General features: G+C 38.6%; 2 protein-coding genes, 1 long non-coding RNA gene and 1 other non-coding gene across 5 annotated transcripts; 2 read left to right on the top strand and 2 right to left on the bottom strand.

The window, feature by feature from the left end:
- Positions 1 to 574: 574 nt before the first annotated feature.
- Positions 575 to 2523, top strand: LOC109127583 (uncharacterized). 2 transcript variants are annotated; one of them, XR_002034142.2, is made up of 3 exons: positions 575 to 937; positions 1365 to 1780; positions 2219 to 2523. It is a non-coding gene; the product is annotated as an uncharacterized LOC109127583 (long non-coding RNA). The 2 variants fall into 2 exon arrangements; XR_015570439.1 differs by having other exon boundaries at positions 613 to 937; positions 2208 to 2523.
- A 693-nt stretch (positions 2524 to 3216) lies between these two features.
- Positions 3217 to 4175, bottom strand: LOC147934802 (uncharacterized). Its single transcript, XM_087472802.1, has 3 exons — positions 4064 to 4175; positions 3660 to 3874; positions 3217 to 3574 (listed from the first exon to the last, which is right to left on the bottom strand). The coding sequence occupies exons 1-3, from the start codon at positions 4173 to 4175 to the stop codon at positions 3242 to 3244; spliced, it is 660 nt and encodes a 219-aa protein (XP_087328928.1). The 3' UTR covers positions 3217 to 3241.
- Positions 4176 to 12729: 8554 nt separating this feature from the next.
- Positions 12730 to 13455, bottom strand: LOC147934801 (uncharacterized). The gene is made up of 2 exons (XM_087472801.1): positions 13167 to 13455; positions 12730 to 13121 (listed from the first exon to the last, which is right to left on the bottom strand). Exons 1-2 carry the CDS (start codon positions 13453 to 13455, stop codon positions 12730 to 12732), a joined length of 681 nt encoding a protein of 226 aa, XP_087328927.1.
- Positions 13456 to 23464: 10009 nt separating this feature from the next.
- Positions 23465 to 23571, top strand: LOC147934800 (small nucleolar RNA R71). The gene has a single exon (XR_015573331.1). It is a non-coding gene; the product is annotated as a small nucleolar RNA R71 (small nucleolar RNA).
- Positions 23572 to 26623: the final 3052 nt, after the last annotated feature.

Genomic DNA, 26623 nt, shown 5'->3' with positions numbered 1-26623 from the left:
AAGAGTTGTCATATTGTGTATTTATATCTATCCTACTTTTTATGAAATTTAATTCTATAATATATTTATCAAATATATGTGTTTTGTTGGAAAATTTAATTGATTGCCAACTATTTATAGGTATATATTCTAACATATAGTTACTGATCAATAGTAAATCAATGTATTACTATATTATTAAAATTTTAAAATTACTTGGTGATATACACAAACAAACATAACTTATATGAGGACATTTTCAAAATACTTTTTTTTTATATGTTATTTTTCAAATATACCTCTTTATGTAATTTATTTTAAAAATATCCCTTTAATATACAAAATTACTGAATTCTAAACCTTAAATCCCCAGTACTAAATCAAACCCCCTTAATCTATACCCTAAATGTGAAATAAAGAACCGAAACCTAAACAAATAAGAAAATAATTTAACGTATTATAATTATATAAAAAAAAAGAAAAAATGAAAATGCTCATAAAGAAAAAGTATTTTTGAAAAGAGGTAACTCAAAATGGACGTTTCTAACAAATTCTCATTATAACTAACACAAAAATTCAGTTCTTTTTATATATTATGGATTATTTTAGATATATGTCTTGAGTTAGCCATCATTTTTTTTTTTTTTTTTTTTTGTAATCTAATAAAGATTTTTGGGCAAAATGCAAATTTCCGGGTGTTGGAGGGTAGGCCCAGCCTCATCGTACACAATTTAGTATAAAGATATTCATTTTCTTAGTTGGCAAAAAAAAAAAAGATATTAATTTTCTTATGTATATAAATAGTCAATAGGTCTTGTAATGAAAATTTTAGAGTGTATGAAACTAAGCTTAATGGCTACAAAGACATCAAATTTCGTTTCTCTTCCTCTGTCTTTGTTTATTGTGCTCTTATTTCTCTCATCTCAAGTGGAAGTCGCAGAGGCCAAAAGTCTCCGACGTAAGTGTTTACACGCATTATAAGTATACATAAGTTAGGCTGTGTTAGGCCAAAAGTCTCCGAGGTCTAGGTTACATAAATTTACATAAGTTAGGGCGTTGCCAAGGTCTAGGTGTTATCCACATCGTGCGCCCTCATTATGAAATAACTATGAAATTACAAAACAAAATGAATACTAATTATTGCAATTTTCATATTTATTCATATAGGTAAATCCAATTTTGTGATTATTTTAGTTTCTATATGTCGTTTAATATAAATTAATATATCATTGTTGTCTATAGAATACTGTTTATTTAACAAGTGAAAATTATATTTGTGTACACTTTTCACATAATAATAAGTGAATAAGATTTTATTATCGAATTTATTTTTTATCACGAATTTCAAATATTTGATATTCCTAATGTTTAATTTTTATAAATAGATAAGCTGTTGGCAGCACGACCATCAAAAAGTTTTCGAGGTCTTACAAGGCTTCCACCGAGGCGGCAAATGCGGCTACCACCCCGGCTACCACCTCGGCTACCACCTCGGCCACCACCCGGCAAGTTGGCTGAACCACGTCCTCCTCGGATCTCGACTTCACCACAACAGCACTTGATGCCAAATGGACCACCACCGCCCCAAATGCCAAGTGCACCACGACCGTCCCAGATGCCACATATGCTATTACCACGTCCGCCCCGGATATCAAATGCACCACCACCACCGTCCTTGATGCCAAATGTCCCACCACTGCCCCGGATGCCGAGTGTAGCACCGCCGGACCAAATGCCACATATGCTATTACCACTATTGCCGCATGTGCCTCCTCCATTGCCGCATACCTAACCGCTGCCGGTATGAAAACAATAGTAATTTTATTTTATTTTTTTCAAATTGGACAATCGGTTTTAAGTTTTTAACTATGTATATACAGTGATAACTAGTTATAAAATAATAGGATGTAAAATATATTTTTATAACGAACACTTATTTTTTTTAATAAATTATACATTCAAAATTATAAACTTAAAGGATATTTTAGAAACCTGATTTTTTAATGATATTTTCATTGTATATTTTTCATAGAAAAAAAAACAGAAATGTGGTACTTTTGGAATTCTATTTTTATTAATAAATTTTACTAAGTTAGATATTTTTGAAATTTTAATTTCTGACAAGAATAATAATATAATTATTTTTATAAATTAAATTTTATAAAAATATCCTTTATTAAAAAAACTTATATATGGATTTTTTAAATAAATATATGATGCTTGTATAGCTATAATGCAGTCTACATAACGATGAAGGAAGATGACGCTGGTGGTAGTCATATAACGAAGAAGGGAAGCTGATGGGTATGAGATGAGATGGCTTCAGTTTTTCAAGTATGAAATAAATAATAGTACAGTACTTTTTTATAAGAAAATGTGTGTTTGCGTGTGCTGATGATATGAATCTTGCATTATTCATCACCATATATCTTAGTCGATGTAATATGTAATAATTGCTAAGCTACATCATAATCCCAATAACTTTTAAATGGTTGTTCCATGGATGTTGTGATTATGTAATATATGAGATATTGTGTTGCTCGATAGTTAATTATTAACTAAAGTCCGAACTCAAAAAGACTTCCTAACAAAATTTCCAACCTCTGAAAAGTTTGAGCAATGAGTCAAGGAAAGATCCAAAAAGGCATATTTCCCAGGACAATATTTGGGGTGAACTTCTTTATTTATTTTTTTGTAAAATAAAAAAAAAATTATTTACATTATTGTAAATTTGAAACTCAAACTGCTCTATTCACTACAAGAAAACATGGATTTACCGACTGCAAAAACAGTCACTATACAGTCGCTAACTACTTAGTCACGACTGATTGGCGACTGACATACGTAGTCGCTAAACAGTGTGTCGCTAAAAAAATCAGTCGCTAAAAAGTCGCTATGGAGCTACTAATTGGCGATTGATAATTGGGGTCGCTCTTCCCTTGCCAAACAGTCGCTAAAGTTGCGATTGAATTGCAACGCTTTAGCGACTGATATGGTTACTCATTTGCGACTGTTTGGGTACTGTTTTGTTTACGTTTTGGTGACTGTTTTGCGACTGTTTAATTATCATGTTTTTAATAAAATTATGGTAAAAATGCATTATTTGATTTTGTAATACAAAAACTGATTAAGAACAAATGTACTAAAACATAACAAACATGAAATTAAACAAAGACATAAGTACCATGTTTTTACAAAAGTTGCAAAAGTTCCAAAAAACATCCAAATATTCAAGAGTGTTGCAAATATTACATGAGGGAACCTAACTTTGAAAATCAGCAGGGTTTGGGTCATTGGTTTGAGACTCAAGGAAGGCGACATAGTTTGGGTTAGTCTTGAGGAAGCTCACCAAGCGTGAGATCTCTGCTTGTTGCTCAGATGCAACCCGCAAAGCCTCAGCTGCAACCCGTGAAGCCTCTGCGTCACACTCTGCTTGTAGAGCTGCTTGTTCCTCTATCTTGCGGTTAGCATCTTCAAGCTGTTGTTGCAGGATTGTGAAAGTAGAAGAGCTTCCAGGGTACTTCCGCTTCCCGTTGATGTAACTTCCTAGGCTTCCAACTCCAAAGTATGTTCCTCTATCATTTATGTAAGTAGACTCCATACACAAAACAGAGAGAAAAAGTTATTATAATTACTTAACAATGAAAAACTTAATAGCTTATTAGAAAGAAGCAAATTACATGAAGAAAGAGCTCATCATCCTCCTCGTGAGATAGCTCTGATCGACGTGAAGTACCATCTGAAGACTCATCATTATCCTGAGAAGCCAACTTAGCTTCCCTTCTTTTCTTATATGCCTCATGAACTGCTTGCGCTTTCTTATCCACAAAAGTACCATCTTTTTTGGTATGAGTACTGAGAAAAACTTCAGGAATAGTTGGCGGTCTTCCCAATTCTACTTCCAAGAATGTTAGACAATGAAAAGGTTAGGAACCATTTGATGTCAAGTAATTAAACAATGAAAAGGTTATGATGTAACTCACCATCTCTTGTTCGATTTGTAAGTAAGACTTCGGCCCTGATACATGCTTGTGAGGGCCAAGACCATTACGGTCAGACATTCGAGCTGCTGAAGTGGTTGCACTCTTTGCCATGGCTTCTTCTGTGTTCCAATAGTCACACGTTTCTTTCCAAAGAGTTCTCTCAATCCACCTCGGTTTCACTTCCTCTCGCTGAGCTGCTGCCTTGGAAACCATGTCTTTCATACGGTTTTGACAAATGCTATAGAAATTTGCTTGAACCACACCGATTAGAGAGGGATCCCAGGTGTGTCTTTTCTACAAAAGAAGACTAGTGTTAGTGGTAAAAAAAAACCAAGAAAAAAAGCTATAAATACAGAAATCAAATTGAAAGGAGTAGAAGTTTACCGTGAATTCCAAGAAGTAACCTTCTCTTCTTGCATTCGGAATACAACCCCAACTGTAATATGGACCATCAAACTTGTTTGTAAACACTTTTGTAATCTTTCGGGTAAGTGATGACTTGTCTTTACCAAACCTTCAAACATAAACAAATCAATAGTCAAATTCCAATCAAACACAAACAAATCGATCAATCCAAGTAAAATTCTAATCACAAACAAACACAAACAATCCAAAATTCTAAAAATTCTAATCACAAACAAACACAATCAATCCAAAATTCTAAAAATTCTAATCACAAACAAACACAATCAATCCAAAATTCTAATAATTCTAATCACAAACAATCACAAACAATCCAAAATACAAAATTATAATCTAAATTCTAATCACAAACAAACAAACACAATCAAATTCTAATCCAAACAAACAAACACAATCAAATTCTAATCCAAAATACAAAATTCTAATCCAAATTCTTACCAAGTGGTTCCACGCTCTAATGAGGGAGAGAGGACAATGGTATACTTCTCACGGCCTGGTTGGACAAGCATGTCATGTAAAGAAGCGAGTAAATCAGCTGGGAGATTTGATTCCCTTGCACCGTCATCCTCCGAATCAGCTTCTTCCCCATGTGAGTTTTGCGCTTGAGAACTGTGAAGCGATGCAGAAGCTGCTCGAGGTTGACCAGGTTGAGAAGAGGGTGGTCGATGAGACTGTCGAGGTAGAGGAGACTCTCGTGGTAGATTCGAGACTTGAGGAGACTGTCGATGATGATTCGTGACTGACGGTTGAGGAGACTCTCGAAGTTGACTCGAGAATTCTGGTGGATTCGTCGCGTAGGCGAGAGGTTGAGGAAAAGGACGCCTGGTTGGATCTTCGCCGGAAGGGGATGTTCTGGGAAAGCTCCTCGAGTGCTGGAACAGATTTGTCGGAGGTGGATAGTCTCGGTAAGAAGGTGTAGGTCTCGCTGGAGGCTGGAGGTTTGGGACAGGAGTTCCCTGAGAATCAGTCTCTGGAACTCGATGGTTCGCCGGGGTGAAGGTATACTGGGGAGGAAGATTGGTGGGTCTGTGATTCGCCGTTTGTGAGGTTCCAGAGGTTCGATTAGAGGGATTTCTTCTTCCTCCGCCTCTTTTCTTTACTCCAGCCATCAAGGGTTTACGGTTTCGTCGAGTGAGAGGAATTTAGATCTAGGGTTTTGAGGTTTCGCCGTTTCGTCTCGAAGAAGAAGAAGAAGAAGAAATGAGAAAAGAAATGTTAGATTAGGGTTTGTTCGGGGAAGAAAACGAAAAATAATGGGTTTTCGTGTTTTGTTACGGCCCAAATTTTGTTAAGGCCCAAATTTATTAAAGCAGTCGCTAAATAGTAGCTCTTTATTCGCAATCAGCGACTGTCAAACAGGTCTCCAAATTAGTCGCAAATTGGCTACTACACTACGACAATATGCATCAGTCTCCAATTAGCGTCTACTAGGCGACTGATTTATTTTAGTAGCCATTCAATAGCTAAACAATCGCAATTCAGTCGCTAAATTTAGCGACTGTGTTTTTAGTCGCAAATTGCAGTAACCAATTCCATGTTTTCTTGTAGTGATTATAAACCAAACTGACAAATAATTTTGAAATCACCCGACCCATTTTTTTGTTTTTAAAATAATATTAAACTAGTAATCTCATATTCACTAACCACCTAACCACATTCAAACCAAAACAGCGAAAATAACCAAACATTAAACCAATAAATTAAATAACCAATAAGGAATAAATCAATAACATCTATCCAACAATACCAATAACATAAACCAAGTCTCTAGCAACCTAGCAGCAATATAGAGCAAAATCAACCAAGCCTCTACAACATCCTCTTCTTTATTGTATGGATTCCACAATAGTAGGTGACACCCCGATTTCAGAGGCTTTCAGAGACTAGCAGCAACATTGCTAAGTTACATCATAATCCCAATAACTTTTAAATGGTTGTTCCATGAATGTTGTGATTATGTAATATATGAGATATTGTGTTGCTCGATAGTTAATTATTAACTAAAGTCCGAACTCAAAAAGACTTCCAAACAAAAATTCCAACCTCTGAAAAGTTTGAGCAATGAGTTAAGGAAAGATCCAAAAAGGCATATTTCCCAGGACAATATTTGGGGTGAACTTCTTTATTTATTTTCTTGTAAAATAAAAAAAAAATTATATACATTATTGTAAATTTAAAACTCAAACTGCTCTATTATAAACCAAACTGACAGATAATTTTGAAATCACCCGACCCATTTTTTGTTTTTAAAATAATATTAAACTAGTAATCCCATATTCACTAACTACCTAACCACATTCAAACCAAAACAGCAAAAATAACCAAACATTAAACCAATAAATTAAATAACCAATAAAGAATAAATCAATAACATCTATCCAACAATACCAATAACATAAACCAAGCCTCTAGCAACCTAGCAGCAACATAGAGCAAAACAACCAAGTCTCTATAACATCCTCCTCTTTATTGTATGGATTCCACAATAGTAGGTGACACCCCGGTTTCAGAGACTTGCGGAGAAGTTTAAAAGAATTGATTTGGCCACATATGTCACCAAAGTGCACTTATCTTTTCGGTCAAGGTCCTGAGAGAAATCTAGAGTTAAGCTTGAGCTGGAGTAGTCTTAGGATGGGTGACCTTCTGGGAAGTGATTGTCGGAACTATGAGGACAAAACACAAGGAAAGATCATGTGGTGATTTGTATGGACGGTAACAAGACTTTGAAATCTCCTAGACATAGCAAACCGGTCGTCGGATATGGATGGGCTCACGGACCTAGTGAGAGGACGTGAGGCCCATTAAGGAAGGTGGGCCCATGGACTGGGATTGAACATGTGACCCACTAAGAGGTGGCGGTCGAGGTGTTACAAGTGGTCTCAGAGCCGAACCCAGACAAGTGTAGAGTTGAGTGGGCTCACACTGTCGGGGGTGACGGTCTTGATGCGCAACGAGGACGTTGTGATCTGTTAGTGGGGGTGAATTGTGACACCCCGGTTTCAGAGACTTGCAGAGAGGTTTAAAAGAATTGATTTGGCCATATATATCACCAAAGTGCATTAATCTTTTCGGTCAAGGGTCCTGAGAGAACTCCAGAGTTAAGCATGCTTGAGCTGGAGTAGTCTTAGGATGGGTGACCTTCCGGGAAGTGATTGTCGAAACTGTGCGAGTGATGACAAAACACAAACAAAGTTCATGTGCTGATTTGTAGGGACGGTAATCTCATGGACGTAGCAAACCGGCCGTCAGATATAGATGGGCTCACGGGCCTAGTGAAAGGACGTGAGGCCCATTAAGAAAGGTGGGCCCAGGGACTGGGATTGAACATGTGCCCCTGTACCATCTGTGCACCCCGATTTGAATTTTGTGATGTATTGATTAAACCAAAAAAGGGAATTTTAATTAATTTTCGGTCTAATTAAATTCTTGTTTATTTTAGTTAAACCAGAAGCGCTAGATTTTTTAAAGTGTCGCCTCCTTTCTTTTGGTGGGGTGTTGACGTTGGTTTCTCAAAGAGTAAGAGAGAGAGATCTTGGTCGTTTTGGTGAGAAAGAGATCAACAAAGCTTTGTGTTAGAGAGAAGAAAAAGGAGCAGAATCGTTAAGGTTTGGGAGGAAACAGTTTCGACATATCACATCGTTGTCAAAGGTAACAAAATTTGGTGGACTTATTCTCACGCCTTTCATGTCATTCTAAATTTTACAGAACTGGATTTGGATTTAATCTTTGTGAGTATGAGCAGTTTTGTCAGACACGTTCTCTCAGTCGCGAATTGAGACCAGCGGGTGTTTCGGGCTCGGTTGCACGTTCATCTGAGATCTGATCGTTCCGAAATTTTGAGGAAAGCTTCTGGACGTCTAGACCATGCTTTTAGAAGGAGGGATTAGAAAGTTAATGGTTCGTTTTGATTTCGTGGTTTCACCTTTGAGTTTGTTCTTTTCTGTTTTTCCTGGCAGTTTGGTTTCAATGCTTGTTTGTTGTTGTGATTGGTTGTAGGGCCGTTTTTGGTTGTGCAGTTGGAGGGCCTCTCTTTTGGTTGTAGTTATTTTTGTGAATCACTTGTTAAGGTGAGTGCATGACCATGAGCTTATCTAAGCAATTAGGTTATATGATTTGTTTTGTGTGATAATGTGTAGGTGTGGTGAAAGGGTTATTGGTTGTTCTGTTTACTCTTGATTCCCTTGTGTGTATAGCTCGTAGATGGGAGGATCGCCTCACTGAGTATTTTTGGTAATACTCACACATCTCATTGTGTTTTAGTGCAGGTAGAGGCAAAGTGTGACCGTGGGATCATGGCAATGAAGAGGAAGATGTTCTAGGGACTTAGTTGTTATGATTTGGTTTCTGCTTGGTTGCTAGATTTGGAATGTTGGTGTTAGAACCATGGTTTAAGTTGCTAGCTTTTGGTCTATGATTCTGATTAATTATTGGTTTATTATTATTGGTATTTTCTGAGTTTCTACATATTTAAATAAATATTTTTGGATTATTTATTATTATTTATTATTTATTATTATTATTGTTATTTTTTATTTAAAAAAACGGGTCGAGTCGTTTCAGGCCCACTAAGAAGTGGCGGTCAGGGTGTTACAGTAGGAGAGAGAAAACCACTTCTTTAGTTTTTTTTGTCAAAAAGTATTATTAAGATTAATCAATGTTGGAATTAGCCAAGAAGGCATATTCACAGAGCTAGAATAAAACTCATGTTGAGTACAACCAAATCTTGCTAAAACATGGGCTGATTGATTACAGAAGTGTCGTACGCAACCAAAGCTTGTGTCCTTGAACTTTGTTGCCCAAAATGCTATATCCATGCAAATGTTCCGAATAGCTACATTAGTCGATCGACCATTAATGTTGTTAACTAGAATTGCACAATCTCCCTCGAAAATGACCAATTAGTAAAACCTCTTATTCAGACTTGTTGTATCGCTCCAACTAATGCCTTTGTTTCCGCCTCAAGTGGTGATCTTGTTGATCCCAATTTGCTTGCTCCCCATGCTAAACTTTTACTTGTAAGATCTCGGATGATCCATCCCCCTGTTACCAATTGATCGTCCTCATTATAGCTAGAATCAAAATTACACTTCACAAATGGAAATTGTGGAGGACTCCATCGAGTTGTGTCTAATGTAGAACCATGTAGAAAAGGATTTTCTCCTTGTCTATTCGTCGCCTTTACCCATTCATGGACCTCAGCTCTTGTTTGCAAACATATTGTCATCGTACTTACATTGAAATTTTCAAAAATATAGTTGTTTCATGATTTCCATATTTTCCACATTAACCAGAATGGAGTCAAGACTTGATCTGTTGTTAGAGTACAATTAAGTTGGAGATCCAGAATGTCAGTGAGGATGTTATCTATATTAGATTGAGAGGGTTGTGGAAGTGACACATTTGGTAAATTAGCCATCTATCATACTTATTGTGCATATGAGCATTCAAAAAGGATATGGTTAATTGTTTCATCATGTAGTTTACATCGTGAACATACTGGATCTAGGTTCATTCCCCGTGTATTCAACCTAGTCTTTGTCTCAATTGTTTGGGAGAGGAATCTCCATACAAAATGTTTTATCTTTGGAAGTATAGGAAGTTTCCTTATTCTGTTTTTGATGATGACTGAACCACGTGGAATGAGAGGTAAATCTTTTATATACTCCAATTCATGTGTAGCAAACCAATATCTTGATTTTACTGTGTATTCACCTGACGAGTTATAGTTCCAAAACAACTTGTCTTCTCCCACCTGTGATGACATATACATTTTTTTGAGCCTGGTACTTTCTTCAATTGAAACATGAGCTTCAAGGAGTTCATTGTTCCAAAACCGGTGGTTACCAGAAACAGAGATATAATTCTGGATTGGGCATTCTGCTACTTCTTCTATAATTTGGATCGGTTTTCGAGGATCAGTCGCTATAAAGTTATCCCTCCTCATTCAAATCGTAGCTCCATCTCCTAACTTCCAATAAGAACCTTTGTTGATTAAATCGATCCCCACAAGTATAGATGACCAGCCATAAGATTGATATTGTTGAGATTTTGCCTCCAAAATGGAGGTGCCTTTAAAGTATCTTGCCTTTAACAACCTGGCCATTAATGAATTAGGATTTCTTATTATCCTCCATGCTTGTTTTGCTAAAAGAGCATCATTGAATTTTGCTAAATCTCGAAATCCTAGACCTCCCTCTTTTTTCGAGTACTGCAATCTTTTCCAAGCAATCCACGAAATGCTTTTATGTTGAGAAGTATTATCCCACCAAAACCGCATTAGCAGTGTTTCACTTTCATCGACAACTCCTTGAGGAAGTTTAAAACAAAACATGGAAAAGACTGGCATTGAAACTGCTACTGTTTTTAATAGTATTTCTTTTCCTGTAGGAGAAGTAGCTTAGCTGTCCATCCAGAAGTTCTTTTTTTTTTTGACCCTATCAATGATATACTCGAACATCTCTTTTTTCTTTCTGCCAAATTGTTCTGGCAAACCCAAATATTTTCCATTACCACCATGGTTTGGTAAGTAGACCTTTTAGTCTGTTTTGGGTGGATCCATAAACCATTGAACCAAAGGTAATCACTCATTTAGCTGTGTTTATTTTCTGGCCTCAGTAATACTCATATAAATCAAAAGCTTCTTTTAATGCTTTGAAATTTCTTACATTTGCCTGACAAAAAAAAACGAATCATCTGCAAATTGTAGGTGTCTGATTGAAGGAACACCATTCCCTACACGAATGCCACGAATGTCACTAGATGAAGCTCTTGTTTTGATTAGATGACTCAATATGTCAGGACACAATATGAAGAGATATGGAGATAGAGGATCGCCTTGCCGTATTCCCCTCTCTGGTAGGATTGACCCAAAAGGAGAACCATTACATAGGACTGAGTAATGTACAGACCGAACTGTAGCCATTATCCAACTTATCCACTTTTCACAGAAACCAAATAGCTTAAGAGCTGTCTCCAGGAAATTCCATTCCACCATGTCATAAGCTTTACTGACATCAGTTTTTACAGCCATACAAGATTTGGAAATCCTCATTCTGACTTTTAGAGCATGCATTAGTTCATGAGTCACCATTATATTGTCTATTATCAATCATCCAGGGATAAAAGCTGCTTGGGAGTTAGATACGGACAATGTTATTAACAAATCACTGATTGTATAATTCACAGCTAATCTGTATCTGCCAAAAGTATTTGTTTTCTTAAGATCTGCAACATTTCTTCACACCAAAAGATATCACTTATCTGCGAAGAACTCAAGAGAGAAAAACATAAACCACATAACCACAAGAGAGAAAAACAGAGAAGATTGAAAAGAGATTCTTACTCGCTTAGAACCAAACCATGACTAAAGAAGACTATGACCACCAAAACGAATTTGGAACCAAGAGTCACTGAATTGGTAATATGTGATTAGCAGACCTAACAATCTACAATGAGATCCTAGAAAAAAACTAACTTCACCTAAATATCTTAACTTAAAAAAAAAAAAAAACACTTTTTTACCTTGGATCAAAACCAGCAATTGAGGATTTATAACTCTTCAACAAATGGGAACACTTGGTATATAGTCCGAAACCAAGATCTTGATACGCAGAGGGTGACTACTTGGCTTCCTATAAATCGCCGTCGCTAGCCGCTGATTCTAAGTGTTCGCTGGATAAAAATCCAAAGTAAACTAAAAGAGAAAGAAGATTTTAGATACCATTCATTAGAGAAATCTTTGGTCTCAAACCAACCACCACCAAGCTCGCTCCGAGTCGTAATCAATCTCAGATCCGGAATCTGAATCGGAGGAAAGCAGAATCGATGTTGGTGGTTTGCCTGGAACATTGATTGTGATACCCGAAGAGGAAGGAGCTTCGACGGGAAGTTTGGGTTCTCTTGCTCAGCAGATCTCAACTTCATCGAAAGATGCCAAATTCATATTCTTCAAAAGAGATAGAGGGAGACAAACAGAGAGAGATATAAGATTTTGGGAAGTAAGGAGAAGCCTTAGGATTTGTGTGAGAAGAGTTTGTCGGCTTTAACATTTATTTTTGGGAATTTTAAGATATAGGGTTAATGAAAAGAGGGACAACGGATGAGAGGAAGAACTTTTTTTCTTTTTAAGACTTAGACGAAAAGGGATTGTTTTTTTTCTCTCATCGAGAAACAAAAAATTTGGCTAAGTGTATTGCCTCCAAAACGAATTTTCAACTATAGTAACAATTTTTTTTCCCGGGTTAACGAAATTTTTTCCTAGCACGAATTTAATGCTATCATAGAATTCAACATTCAATTTTGACACTTTTAGTAGCAGTTATTGAATTCGTGCTACCGTGATCTGCTACCAATACCTAAATTTCTTGTAGTGCACTAGACATTTTGAGATGATCTTATATAAAACATTGCATAAGGCTATTGGTCTGAAGTCCGAAAGTGTAGCCGGATTATCAATCTTTGGAATCATACATATGTTTGTATGATTAATGCTTGGTCTCATCGATGTTGTTTCGAAGAAAGGTTTAACTTCACTCACTACATTTGTTCTTACTACATCCCAACATTCTTTGTTAAATCTTGCAGTTAAGCCATCTGGAGTTGGAGCTGTGTCATCACCTATTAGACATATGGCATTGTAAATCTCATTGTCTTTGAAATCTCGGGTTAGATCATCATTGATGGTGGAAGAAACAGTCGGTCTGAAGTTGGTAAAATCAATTGGCAACACAGGAATCCCTAAAGTTGTGTAGACATTTCAGAAATATTGTTCTGCAGCCTTACCAATGTTTGTGTCTCTACGATATATTGTGCCTAGTTTATCTTTGATGCTTGTGATATAGTTCTTTGCATATCTTGTCTTTGAATATGCTTGGAAGTAGCTCGTATTTTGATTTCCATGTACCATCCATTGTGATCTACTCTTTTGTTGCCAATAAACTTCTTCATCACGGTATGTTGGTTCCAGTACATTATGCAATTGTGGGATCCTTTGTCGTTCTGTTCTGTTGAAACTAGACATACTTTTATTGATTTGATATTGCAAATCCTCAATACGCTGTGCAGAATTCATGTTATTGCTGTGTTTAAATCGAGATAATGCCTATCGACAAGTGCGAATCTGGTCTGTTATCAGGTAGTTGTTACCATTCTGCCGTGATGCTGAACACCCTTGTAGAATAGAGTCTTTGAATCCCGGATGAAGAATGAGTCTCTTATCAAACCGAAACAGTTTTTTAACAATGTATTCAGTAATACTAATGTTGATCAATACTGGTTAGTGATCAGAACTAGTATAATCTAAGAACTGTGTATTTGAATTTGGAAACATAGCAAACCATCCCTCCTTGATAAATACTTGATCCAGACAACATCTCATAGTGTATCTATGGCGTTCTCCACACCAAGAGAAACGATGTCCTCTTGATCGCATGTCCTTAATGTCGTAGACAGAAACCATATGACAAAAGTTTCGAAAACTCCACTCATCTCTCACCGATCCTCCAATCTTCTCTGAGTTTGATAATATTTCGTTAAAGTCTCCGATAAGCATCCATGGACCGGTTCTATTTGTTGCTATATGTTCAAGTCTTTCCCAAAGAAACGTCTTAGACTTTGATTTGGGTGACCATAAACACAAGACAAATAGAAACACACATCATAATACTTATGTTTTACATCAATCATTTGATCATCCTTACAAATCTCGGATATCGAAACAACATTCGTCCATAATAAACCTAAACCTCCACTTCTACCTTGAGGAGGTTGAGTGGTAATGTTAGGAAATCCTAGGAAAGAGGCGAAATCCTTAACAACAGCACACATATTTAAGAGTTTCAGTTAAAAAAAAAGCACATCACACTTAGTTATTTTACATAAACGAGCTATTCCCGAACGAGTCAGCGATGTTCCCACATCCTGACAATTCAAGAAGGCGTCTCTCATGATGGCATTGGGGGTACCGGGCTCCCACGCCTCTGTAGTTTGGTGTGTAAGATCCTTGATATTCAGTGCCTTTAACTTTCTTTCGGATATGGATCAGGACCGCCTTATCCTCTACAGCCTCAACTTGGCGATAGTATGTTTCAAATCTGACCCTCTTCGTCTGTATCCATTGAGTATTAGCATTATCTGTTGCTTCCTCCAAAAAATCCTTCTTAGCATATGCATTGTTGGTGATCAGTTTAGCATGCAAATAGCGAAGTCTTTCAGCAGTAAGTTCCGTGTCTTCGAAGACACTTGGCATTGATTTCAGCGATGGTTCTCCATTCGCCTAATTGTGAAAAGCAGAAACCATTTGTAGTCCTGGGATAGGAACATATGGATCAACTGTCTAAAGTGTGTTCTCTAAACCAACACTCTTCTCAACATCATTGTTGATGTCCGGTTGGTCATCATCATCACTTTCATCATCACTATCCATTGCCGGATCAGCATTGTGTGCATTCAAAACACACTCTTTCACATTTAGTACAAAAGTTCTTCAATCTTTCAAAGCGGAACTGGATGATTGTATTGACATTCTCAACAAACTGAAAGTTCCGCTTGAAATATAGGGGAGAATCTATATTTCAATCCATTCTAACCCTAACAAACTCAACCATTCTAGCATTCTCATCAAAGTCAACCTCCCAAACAAAACCAATTTGATTACCCATGTACCTGGCCATCGCGTTTGAGAGATAAAGCAACGATATTCCCCTAACTTGCACTAGAAAGGAATAATCTTCATTTCCTCCATAGTGATGTTTGGGTACTAGCGTCGAACAGTAACCATCAAGTCATTGAATGACTGTGGTCCCCGTGTTAGTACAAGATTCATCTCCGCTTCAGATTGGAAAATGAACTGTGCTTTGTCGTTACCCAATATACGCCCATAGCATGATCTTGGTAGTCCCCATACGCGCGACATGTTGTTAATCAAAGCCCGAAGGTTTTGCTTCCTTGGATAGACTGTGGAAACAACTAGAGAAAAACGATTGATTTCAGCGGCTCTTGCACATAATTCTGGTGGTAGTGCCATTGGGACATCTTCAATTCCCAAATCCAAGTCTTGCATAGAAGTCCTCTGATTATCACTCATAATTGTGATCGAAGTTTCGTTATAGTATAACAGAAACGAGAGGGAGAAAAAAACAGAAATTTGAAGGGATTTTGAAGGGATTTTGGTGGTAGATATCTTCCGTAAAAACAGGAAAACAGAAACTGCCATAAGATTTACTAGACAGAAAGAAACCGTCGATTTTATGCAAAATTGACCAAAATCGATTGGAAAAACGCTCCAAAGAGAAGAAACACTAGCGACGACAATGGTAACCGCCATCGCCAAAAAAATTGCCCTTTTTCAGAGAGAAAAGACAGCATTAAATTTGAGACGTCTATCTTTATTAACATTTTTTATACCACTTCTTTAGTTATTTTTAATTTATTGCGTTATATATAGAAATGTCTCCTTGGATTTTTTTTTGTTGTATGAGAAATTAGACTGAAATATTATATATACTACACACATAATTTACTTAGACACCAACTGAACCAACGTTACTTATCTAGACAGTGAATCCAATATTTCATACCAATTATACAAAACGGGATAAAACTCTCAAATTGCTAAAGGGTGTTATTAACTTATTATGCCATCAACGGATGGTGACTAAGACTACACGTCAGCAGTAAAACGACTGCGTATCTGATTTGAAGTGCTGACTAATATGCCAAGTAACAGCTTTGCAGTTGTATTACTTGGGGGTCAAATCTACAGATACTCAAGATCACACAATAAATTATAGAATTTTATGATTACACAAAACAAATTAATTTATAATTATTAAATTGTAGTGTAAAAATAAATAAGAGTTTTGTAAATTTAGAAGGATTAAACGCTAGGTTTAGAGAAATTCTCAGGAAATCATAGAATATTAATTCAATCAATTGAAAACAATTTAGTCAATTAAAATCGTTCTTGAACTCTAAACTCAATTGTAAAATAAATCAGTTATTACTACAAATATTATCTAAGTTTAAAACCAGAAAATCCAAGTTAAAAACCAGCTTTGAAAACAAGTTTAGTTTGATCACAAAATTACAAAATCATATCTCGTTGTAAAAAATAATTTTGCTCATGATACTAGGATTTTTGTGTGTTTACTCTAGCAGGTTCAATTAACCTTATGTAGTTGTAGTACTTAAGGTGTCAATCCAAATGGGATGATGCTATCACTCAAGATGCAATCAAGCAATCACAAGTCAAGCCAATTCAAAAAGAGTGTTTGTCTAACAATCCTAGAATGATCAAAAAGCAAAACGGAAATGAATTACAGAACTAGAAACGAACATGCATGACAAGAAACGAAAATGAATAAGTAAAAGTAAAAACGATTCTAAGCATGAACTAGATAGCAAGATCAGAAACGGTCTAAGGAATGCAATAACAATAAAAAAAAAGATAGAAGTCATAAGGATGGGAGTAATTGATGTCGGTGGAGTCTCCTAGTCTACAGAGTGTTTAACATACCACAAGCAAACTATCCCTAAACAATGAACATCATAACTTAGCTAATTCAATCTCTTGGTAGCAGCTACTCAAACTCGAAAACTTCCACACCTAGCTCTCGCTAGAGAAACATGGTCAAGCAGGCATGACGAACCAGTTCATTCATGTCAACAAACACCCTAGACAACTAATCTCTTAGGATAGAAATGTAGGTCTCTGGCACTAGTTGGTCAGACATTTCATCAAACACCTTTTGGGTGTGGAAGTGTCTAAGACCTGTAAGTTCAAAGATATCTTGATTACAAAATCAAAGAACGTTTTAGGTGGCTAGGTAAACCTTAAGGAATAACGAGATGTATGAGTAAAGACTTAACAAAATTTATTTATAGTAAAACATGGAAAGCCCTAAAACATTAAACGATAGGATAGAGCGTCGGTTTGGGAATCGGGTTGGCTGAGTCGGAGCGTCTTTCTTCCTGATGTGTGCGGTCGAGTCGGTGCGCGTGGAACGGGTCGAGTGGAGTGGTGTTGGCTCGAGCTGGGTCGAGTGGAGTGGTGTTGGCTCGAGCTGGGTCGAGTGGAGTGGTGTCGGCTCGAGCTGGGTGTATACGCATCCACTAAAACGATGATAACTATTGAACCACACCTCCGATTGGCTTGAAATAAACGGCATTAGAAAGATGACTCAATTCCATACAACTTTGATGAAGATGTCGAAAGCTGAATCCAAAAGTAAAATCTTCAATCGACTCGATCAAAGAGGTGGAAGAAGTCGGATGTCTGGCTTGGTCGGTCGAGTGGGATGCTGGTGCTTCTTCCTGGGAGCGCGTCCAAGTCGCATGTCGGTCAAGTCGCATTGCTTCTCTCACGTGAGCATCGGTTGAGTCGCGTGTCGTCAGTCTTGGGAGTGCGTCGGTCGAGTCGCATGTCGTCAGTCTTGGGAGTGCGTCAGTCGAGTCGCGTGTCGTCAGTCCTGGGAGTGCGTCGGTCGAGTTGCATGTCGTTAGTCCTGGGAGTGCGTCGGTCGAGTCGCGTGTCTCAGCCTCCATTTGGTTCCAACAGTCTGAACATCTCCTAAACACCTGAAATACTCCAAAATGCACAATGTATGCAAAGATGATGCAAGAACTACCTAAACATGCAAAGTTTATAGAAGAGACTAGAAAATGATGCAAAACAATGAGTTATCCTAGCTAAATGCATGACGAATACATGGTTAAGAGAGACAAAATATAGACATATCAACTCCCCCAAACTTATTCTTTGCTTGCCCTCAAGCAAACAATCAAGAATAAAGTATGGAAGAGAGGTGTGAAGATGGGGTCTCAGAACCTAAAACATGCTGAATAGAGTAGTTAGAATCAAGGTCCTTGTTTTTAGTTCTATGATGCATGGTGAAGGGAATTTATTTAAAAAACTTTATTGAAACGATTCTGATCTTTAATCTACACATGCAATCCTATCAATCATTCCTTTTAACATTCATTAACAGAGAACCGTGAATCTAGCTATGCAATGTCATTGAACTCATTTGGCTAGGGTGAAAGGTTAAAGACGAAGATGGTCTCCTTCTCAAGTGGTTTTATCATTACAGAACAAGGTTCTCTCATAAAAAGGAGTTGAGCTTAAAAGAAGGCTAAAGACTGAAACCAACTGATACATACAAGAGCATTACCTTGTCTACCCAAAGTTTCCTTAGCTCTAACTTTCAAACCTCGGAGTGGGTCCTATCTCTACCCTTTCTTCAATATCTCTTCTCAAAACCCATTCTCTTATTCTTTGCACTTAGTCTTAGGAGGAGGTCACTTATTATCATTCTAGCGGATTGAGAAATTTTTTTTATCACTATGATTCTCTTTCTTTTCTTTTCTGAACTCTAGACATCTTAAGCGTTTTACTTTCTCTTCTTTGTCTAATCTTTTCATTTCATGCACAGAACCAATAACTCTTTTTTTTTTTTTACTTTGCTCAACCCAAATCCTATACTAGACTTGTAAACCTTGAAAACACATTCCCCTCCTAAAGACTCTTTACTCTTTACCCTTTTGCATTCTCTTTTACTCTTCACTTTCCTGCACAAATCCAATCCCAATACCCAAAATCGAGTTCTCACCTAGTCCTACTAGTCCGGATAACGCGAACTTGAACTACACAGGATCCTACTCTTGTCGGTTAAAACCTAACACTTTCTAACATGCTCAACTCGGAAAAGGCCTGACACTCAAGAATACAATTGGCTTGAAAGAACGGTTGGTTAAGGGTGCGGGAAACTATTCCAAAGATGGGAATCAACTACTTGGATTGACAAGGGTGGTAAATAGGTGAAAGAAAATCCAAGTATGTATATGGTATCCATGAGTTCGACTTCAATGCATAACAAGATAATTGCAAGTCAGGATTATGTTCAGGTATATAGGGAATAACGTCAATTCAAAACATGTTTCAATCTTACATTTCAAGTTCAATAAACATGCATCAAAGAACTAATAACAAGGGCCTTGTTCTTATCCTATTGAATTCAGCATGCTAACAAGGTTACAATCATCATCAACCCCTATGCGAAATGCAACTACCCTATATAAATAACACTAGACTCAATCCTAATATGCACGTGCAAACTACATGAACACTCTGTTTTTGTAAAATTTTTCGAGATTTTGTTCAAATTGTTTTGGTATTTCTATGCAAATAGATGAATGCAGAATCAAACAAGATATGATGCAAAAAAATGAAAAAAGAATCACAAAAAAACAACATCAGATACATCATCTCAAACCCTCCCCCAAACTTAAATTACACAATCTCTTGTGTAAGAAAAATTTGCAGAAAGATTTGAGAATCACAACACAAACAATGCATGAATGAAATGGTATATACAAAGGAAAGGTAGGAGTACCTTAGTAGTAGAAGGAGTCGGTGCTCGCCCAAGGAGGAGTGTGAAACTGACTTTGTCCCTCACCTTGTTATAGATTCGCAGGAGTGACCTCAGCTGCTTCGATGACTTGCTACTTAACCGCTTGTGTGTTCTGATAAACGTTCTGTTGCTCGTCGCACTGCATGTCATCGACTTAGGTTAGATTGTCCGGTCGAGTCACAGCACCGTGATGATATGCGAGTGGATCTACGTGCAGGTCGAGTGGAGAGCAGGTCGATGTGGGTCAAGTGGATGCATGTCGACTCGAGCAAGGTGAGAGATCCGGTGGTCGAGTCATTCAGCTCGTGTGGTGTAACAACGAGGGTCGAGTCGAAGGGTGACAGATGCGTGTTTGTTCTCTGGGACTGCGACTAAAGCTTCAGAAGGATCAAGTCAGAACTTGTAGTAGGTGACGAACAACAGCGACGACGAGACGTGTGTTGAGCTTGTCGGTTGAGTGGGAGATGGTCGACTCGAGTGAGACTGGTCGAGTGAGTAGAGTTGACTCCAGCGGGATACTTCGGAACAAAGGATCAAGTAGCATCGGTCAAGTCGTGTTGCGAGCTGGGATCGCCGGATGGGTCGAGTCGCACGGTGCCGACTCGAGTGATGGTGAACGGTGGCGACGACAGGATGAGAACGACAGGACAAGGTGAGTGAGACTTGTTTTGAGCTCGTCGGTCGAGTAGGAGATGGTAGACTCGAGTGACAAGTGAAGATTATGCTCGAGTGCGCAGGTCACAGGTGAGATGAGTTGACGGTCGAGTTGAGTTCCGCGGGTGTTGAGCTTCCTAGTCGAGTGGGCTGGATGTAATCTTTTGACTGCTACTTTCACTTTTCCTTTTTTATTGCTCATACTCCCTTCTGTAAATTCTGAACACCAGAAAACTAAAAACAAATATCAAAAACACAAGGATCCTAAATAAAAAAATATTTACAGTGATACCTTTGGGACTTCCTCCCAAGTGAGTTTGTTTAAAGTCTCTAAGCTTGACTTTGCATACTCCTTATGCTTTGGGAGGGTCATAGAGAGGCTTTGCAGACCCGTCTAGAATGTCTTGTCTAACCATATACTCTTAAACATTCTGCCCAGGTTCAATAAGAAAAGATCTTCTCTTCTTCATTATCCCCAACCTCTGCCTTGCTTTTCTTGGAGAAGAAATTTTAACTTTTCCCTGGAGCTGCATGATGTTCCCTCTCATCTCCTTCAACATGGCTGTTAACTCTGTCACTGCATCCCTTAGAATTTTGGTTGTTTGGAGTTCAGAGAACCTGTCAAGCGCGGGAAGACTTGTCTCCTGTGGTTGCTGAAGTTTAGAAAGCAGGTCTTGACGCTTAGGGAGGACAACAATTACACTCGACCGTGTTCCAACTCGAGTGCTCCTTCGAGCTTTCTCTTTGGTTACCAAAACCTCTGTTTCTGCCTCATCCACACCCTCAAAGATGCCAGACCTAGCTTTCCGATCTTTCTCTTCAATCACAAAGGTCTGCCCATCAATAGTTGGCTTCTTCTTAGCATCCTTGATATCAAACTTCATCTTGATGTTTTTACCCATATTGAGATCAATTATCGCCTTCTTGACATCAATGATTGCTCCAGCTGTAGCTAAGAAAGGTCTTCCCAGGATTAGTGAATCTTTCGGATCTTCGTCCATTTCTAGCACTATAAAGTCTGTTGGAACCTCAACATTCCCAATTTGGATAGGAAGATCTTCTAAAAGGCCTTGCGGTTGTCTATGCGTTTTGTCAGCTAAGATCAAGGAAAGGCTAGTTCACTTATACTCATTGTAGCCTAGCTTCTGTGCTATTGAGAGTGGCATTTGGTTAACTGAGGCACCAAGGTCACATAGGCAGTTACAGAAAGCCAATGGACCTATAGTACAAGGTAGGGTGAAAGACCCAGGCTCTTCAAGCTTTTTAGGGACAATCATCTCCAGTTCATTGCATTGGTGACTCAACATGATTGTCTCCTCATCTTCTCTAACCTTTTCATGAGCTGCCTTAGGTGCTTCCTCCTTTTCCTTGATTCTTTGGATAATGGATTCCCTGAGGGGCTTAGGGGATGAAGGTATATGATCTGAGACTGCAGGTAGTGACATATGGAGTTCAAGTTCTTCCAATTGTTGATCAAACTCAGCTTTGTACTTCTCTACTAACTCCCTTATGTATGTTCTAGGAATTGGCAAAGAGGATAAAAAGGATGGTGCACTGGATAGAGTTGTTCTTCTCCCAGTTACAACTCGGTCTTCAGCAGGTCCAGATGTTATACGAGTGTCTACACTAGAAGTTACACGATCAAGGTGATTGTGTGTCTCATCTGGTGACACATCAAGCTGTTTGCTATCTTGTACAGAGTCTTCTTTTTAGGTTAAATCCTTCCTTCGAATGATGGCATTGCACTCATGGCTTAGTACCACCATGCCTTGAACTTCCTTTGATCTCTCCATCACCAAGTCTTTGAGGAATTTCTGGTAATGAAGAACTAGTGCAAAGGCATCCAGCAATGGCATCCTCAACTCAATCTCCTTGACTTGTTTTTTGAACAGAGCTTTATACTTCTCAATAAGCTGCTTCTTAAATCTCACTGGAAATGGTAGAGGTGGCTTGTATGGTGGAGGAATGAATCTCATAGGTTTATCCTTGGGAGCAGCAGGTTCTTTAGTAGCTTGAGGATCAGATTGCTTGGCTGACTCAATTGGATCCTTGAGCACCTCGACGGGATCCTTTATCTGAACTTCATCTTGAAGAAAATCCTCCCCATATAAACTCTCATTGTCCTCAGTGAGCCGTACATCTACAGCTTGGGTGGTGATGGTATGGATAGTAGCATAGTCCTTGGGGTTTTGAACTGCTTTTCCAGGTAGTTGGCCATGTGTTGGGGTAGAAGTAGAAGCAGTATTGCCTTCCATATTCTTCATCTTGGAGTTAAAATATTTAAACTTGACATTCATATCATTGTATGAACACTCCATTCGCTGACTGAGTTCAGCAAGCTTCTTGGCAGTTTCCAGAGAACCACTAGGTTGACCTTGAAGAATTAGTTGCATCATGTACTTCATTTCTTGATCAGGAGCGTGAGTAGGCTGAACTTGTTGAGGTGAAAATCCTAGCGGTGGTCCTGAAGGAGCTTGGTAACCTTGCTGGAACTGTTGTTTAGGCACGAATCCTTAATGGTAAGCCACAAAAGGTTTTTGTTGACCTTGCTGCTGCTGCTAAGGAGGGTACACTTGATCCTGGGGATTTGCAGCGTTGGCGCTCCTTTAAGACAAATTGGGGTTCATCTTATAGGGATTGTAACCTTTGTTGTATCCACCTTGATTCTGGACGTAGCTGATCTCTTCAGATTGATCACCCTCCCCATCTTGAACTTGGAAATTGTCTTCCTCAGATACGAAGTGGATGGTCGTCTACTGACATAGCAAGTGGCGATCAAGCTTTTCGTTGACAGTCTTGAGATCCTTATTGTACTTCTCCTCCGAACCAGACTCTCCCCTGACTGTGCGGTCATAAACCTCGCTATAGTTGCCATCAGACTGGGCGAGATTTTCAACTAGTTGCCATCCTTCATCTACGTCTTTGTTCAGGAAGTAACCGTTGGAAGCAGTGTCAAGCAGCACGCGGATATTTGGAAGTACACCACGGTATAGAGTGCTCATCAGTGACTCGTTGCTGAATCTATGGTGTGGGCATTGGCTCTGGTAACCCTTGAAATGCTCCCAGGCTTCACAGAATGATTCTAAGCTCTTCTGAGTAAAACTAGAGATGTCATTCCTCAGACGTGCTGTTCTGGCGTTGGAGAAGAACTTTGCCAAGAATGCTTTCTTGCAGTCGTCCCAATTGGTGATGGATCCTTTGGGAATGTTTTTCTCCTATTGATGAGCTTTATCTCTCAGGGAGAATGGGAAGAGACGCAACTTGTAACCATCCTCATTCACTCCATTGATCTTGGTGAGACTGCACAGACGGTCGAACTCATCCAAGTGGTTGAGTGGATCCTCCATAGGCAACCCATGAAACTTGTTTCCTTGGATCATGGAGATGACTCCACTTTTGATTTTGAAGTTATTGTTCTGCACGGTAGGAGGAACGATTCCATCACGCTGAGTATGAGTGTTCGGTGCATCTCCAGCACCAATGTGTCGCGGTCTCGGATTTGGTCCGTTAGGAGCTTCCATAGTGACGAGTGTGTGATGATCGACGAGAAGACGAGCTGGTCGTGGTCTATGCAGCCGATTGATGTCGTCAATAGCAAGAAGAAGATTCTGATGTCCTCTTGATCTGGTGTGCATGCAAGGTTGCAATCAAAAGGTTCCTGAGATGCAAAACAAACAAGCATACAACCAAAACAAGTCAGTATTCAGAATGATAAGTGTAACATAACTTAATCTTGCAAAACAAACGAATCCCAAATGGCAACAATGCCAAATTGATACTAGGATTTTTGTGTGTTTACCCTAGCAGGTTCAATTAACCTTATGTAGTTGTAGTACTTAAGGTGTCAATCCAAATGGGATGATGCTATCACTCAAGATGCAATCAAGCAATCACAAGTCAAGCCAATTCAAAAAGAGTGTTTGTCTAACAATCCTAGAATGATCAAAAAGCAAAACGGAAATGAATTACAGAACTAGAAACAAACATGCATGACAAGAAACAAACATGAATAAGTAAAATTAAAAACGATTCTAAGCATGAACTAGATAGCAAGATCAAAAACGTTCTCCGGAATGCAATATCAATCAAAAAGATAGAAGTCCTAAGGATGGGAGTAATTGATGACGGCGGAGTCTCCTAGTCTACAGAGTGTTTAACATGCCACAAGCAAACTATCCCTAAACAATGAACATCATAACTTAGCTAATCCAATCTCTTGGGAGAAGCTACTCAAACTCGAACACTTTCAAACCTAGCTCTCACTAGAGAAACATGGTCAAGCATGCATGACGAACCAGTTCATTCATGTCAACAAACACCCTAGACAACTAATCTCTTAGGCTAGGAATGTAGGTCTCGGGAACTAGTTGGACAGACATTTCATCAAAAACTTTTTGGGTGTGGAAGTGTCTAAGTCCTAGTTCCAATTGATCAGAGAGAAACTAGTATTTCTAACTCTAGTCCAGAAGGGAATCATACGAATGTAAATTTAAACACCCTACATAATAAGATCCTCCACCAAATCTATCCCATCCTCAAGAACTCTAACACTACTCAGATCCAGAAATCATCATCAAGGTTACAAACTCGGAAAACATTGAATCAAGCATCATGAGATAGATAAAAATGAGGTGAACAACTTTGTAAAAGAAATCAAATGCAAAAACTCTATAAGTTCAAAGATATCTGGATTACAATATCAAAGAACGTTTTAGGTGGCTTGGTAAACCTTAAGGAATAACGAGATGTCTAAGTAAAGACTTAACAAAATGTATTTATAGTAAAACATGGAAAGCCCTAAAACATTAAACGACATGATAGAGCGTCGGTTCGGGAATCGGGTTGGCTGAGTCGGAGCGTCTTTCTTCCTGACGTGTGCGGTCGAGTCGGTGCGCGTGGAACGGGTCGAGTGGAGTGGCGTCGACTTGGGCTGGGTCGAGTGGAGTGGTGTTGGCTCGATCTGGGTCGAGTGGAGTGGTGTTGGCTCGAGCTGGGTCGAGTGGAGTGGTGTCAGCTCTAGCTGGGTGTATATGCATCGACTAAAAAGATGATAACTATTGAACCACATCTCCGATTGGCTTGAAATAAACGTCATTAGAAAGATGACTCAATTCCCTACAACTTTGATGAAAACGTCGAAAGCTAAATCCCAAAATAAAATCTTCCCTCGACTCGATCAAAGAGGTGGAAGAAGTCGGATGTCTGGCGTGGTCGGTCGAGTGGGATGCTGGTGCTTCTTCCTGGGAGCACGTCCAAGTCGCATGTCAGTCGAGTTGCATTGCTTCTCTCCCGGAGCGTCGATCGAGTCGCGTGTCGTCAGTATTGGGAGTGCGTAGTTCGAGTCGCGTGTCGTCAGTCTTGGGAGTGCGTCGGTCGAGTCGCGTGTCGTCAGTCATGGGAGTGTGCGGTCGAGTTGCGTGTCGTTAGTCCTGGGAGTGCGTCGGTCGAGTCGCGTGTCTCAGCCTCCATTTGGTTCCAACAGTCTGGACATATCCTAAACACCTGAAATACTCCAAAATTCACAATGTATGCAAAGATGATGCAAGAACTACCTAAATATGCAAAGTTTATAGAAGAGATTGAAAATGATGCAAAACAATGAGTTATCCTAGCTAAATGCATGACGAATACATGCTAAGGGGAGAAAAAATATAGACATATCAGCTCACAGGATTTTTCTTAGATGATTACCACAAAATTTGGGTTATGGAAGTCATTTTTATGGAGTGTCTTTAATGTCCTGAAGAGAGAATGCTTGGGAGTATCAAATCGTCCGTTGCACAGGTTAGCCCTCCAACAAATTTCTTACTCAAATCCCATAATCCTTTGGAATCTCTGGTCTCACCATTGTTATCTCATTACATAAGTTCTTACCATGGGAATATCGATCAGTGGCATATGGACTTTCTTCTTGCCAAGACATTCTTCATACATCTCCTTTGATTTTCCTTTTCTCACTTCCAAGGGGTTGATTCTCATTTCTCCATAATTTTCTAGGGTACATTTTTTTTTTCTTATCAACCCCTTGCTCTTTCTTTCTTTTTTTCTTTCTTTCCTATGCAGGTTTCCATGAGATTTGAAGTATGCAAGGGTAACGTTAGTTCAACCAGACAAATTTAGTGAAATGTATTCCAACTCCAAGGTAAGAGATTAAGTCCAATTAAAATCCTGATAAAA

Source organism: Camelina sativa, chromosome 11, assembly GCF_030686135.1.
Source record: "Camelina sativa cultivar CO46 ecotype springtype chromosome 11, ASM3068613v1".
NCBI classification, from domain to species: domain Eukaryota; kingdom Viridiplantae; phylum Streptophyta; class Magnoliopsida; order Brassicales; family Brassicaceae; genus Camelina; species Camelina sativa.
This window is presented reverse-complemented; position numbering and strand designations above follow the sequence as displayed.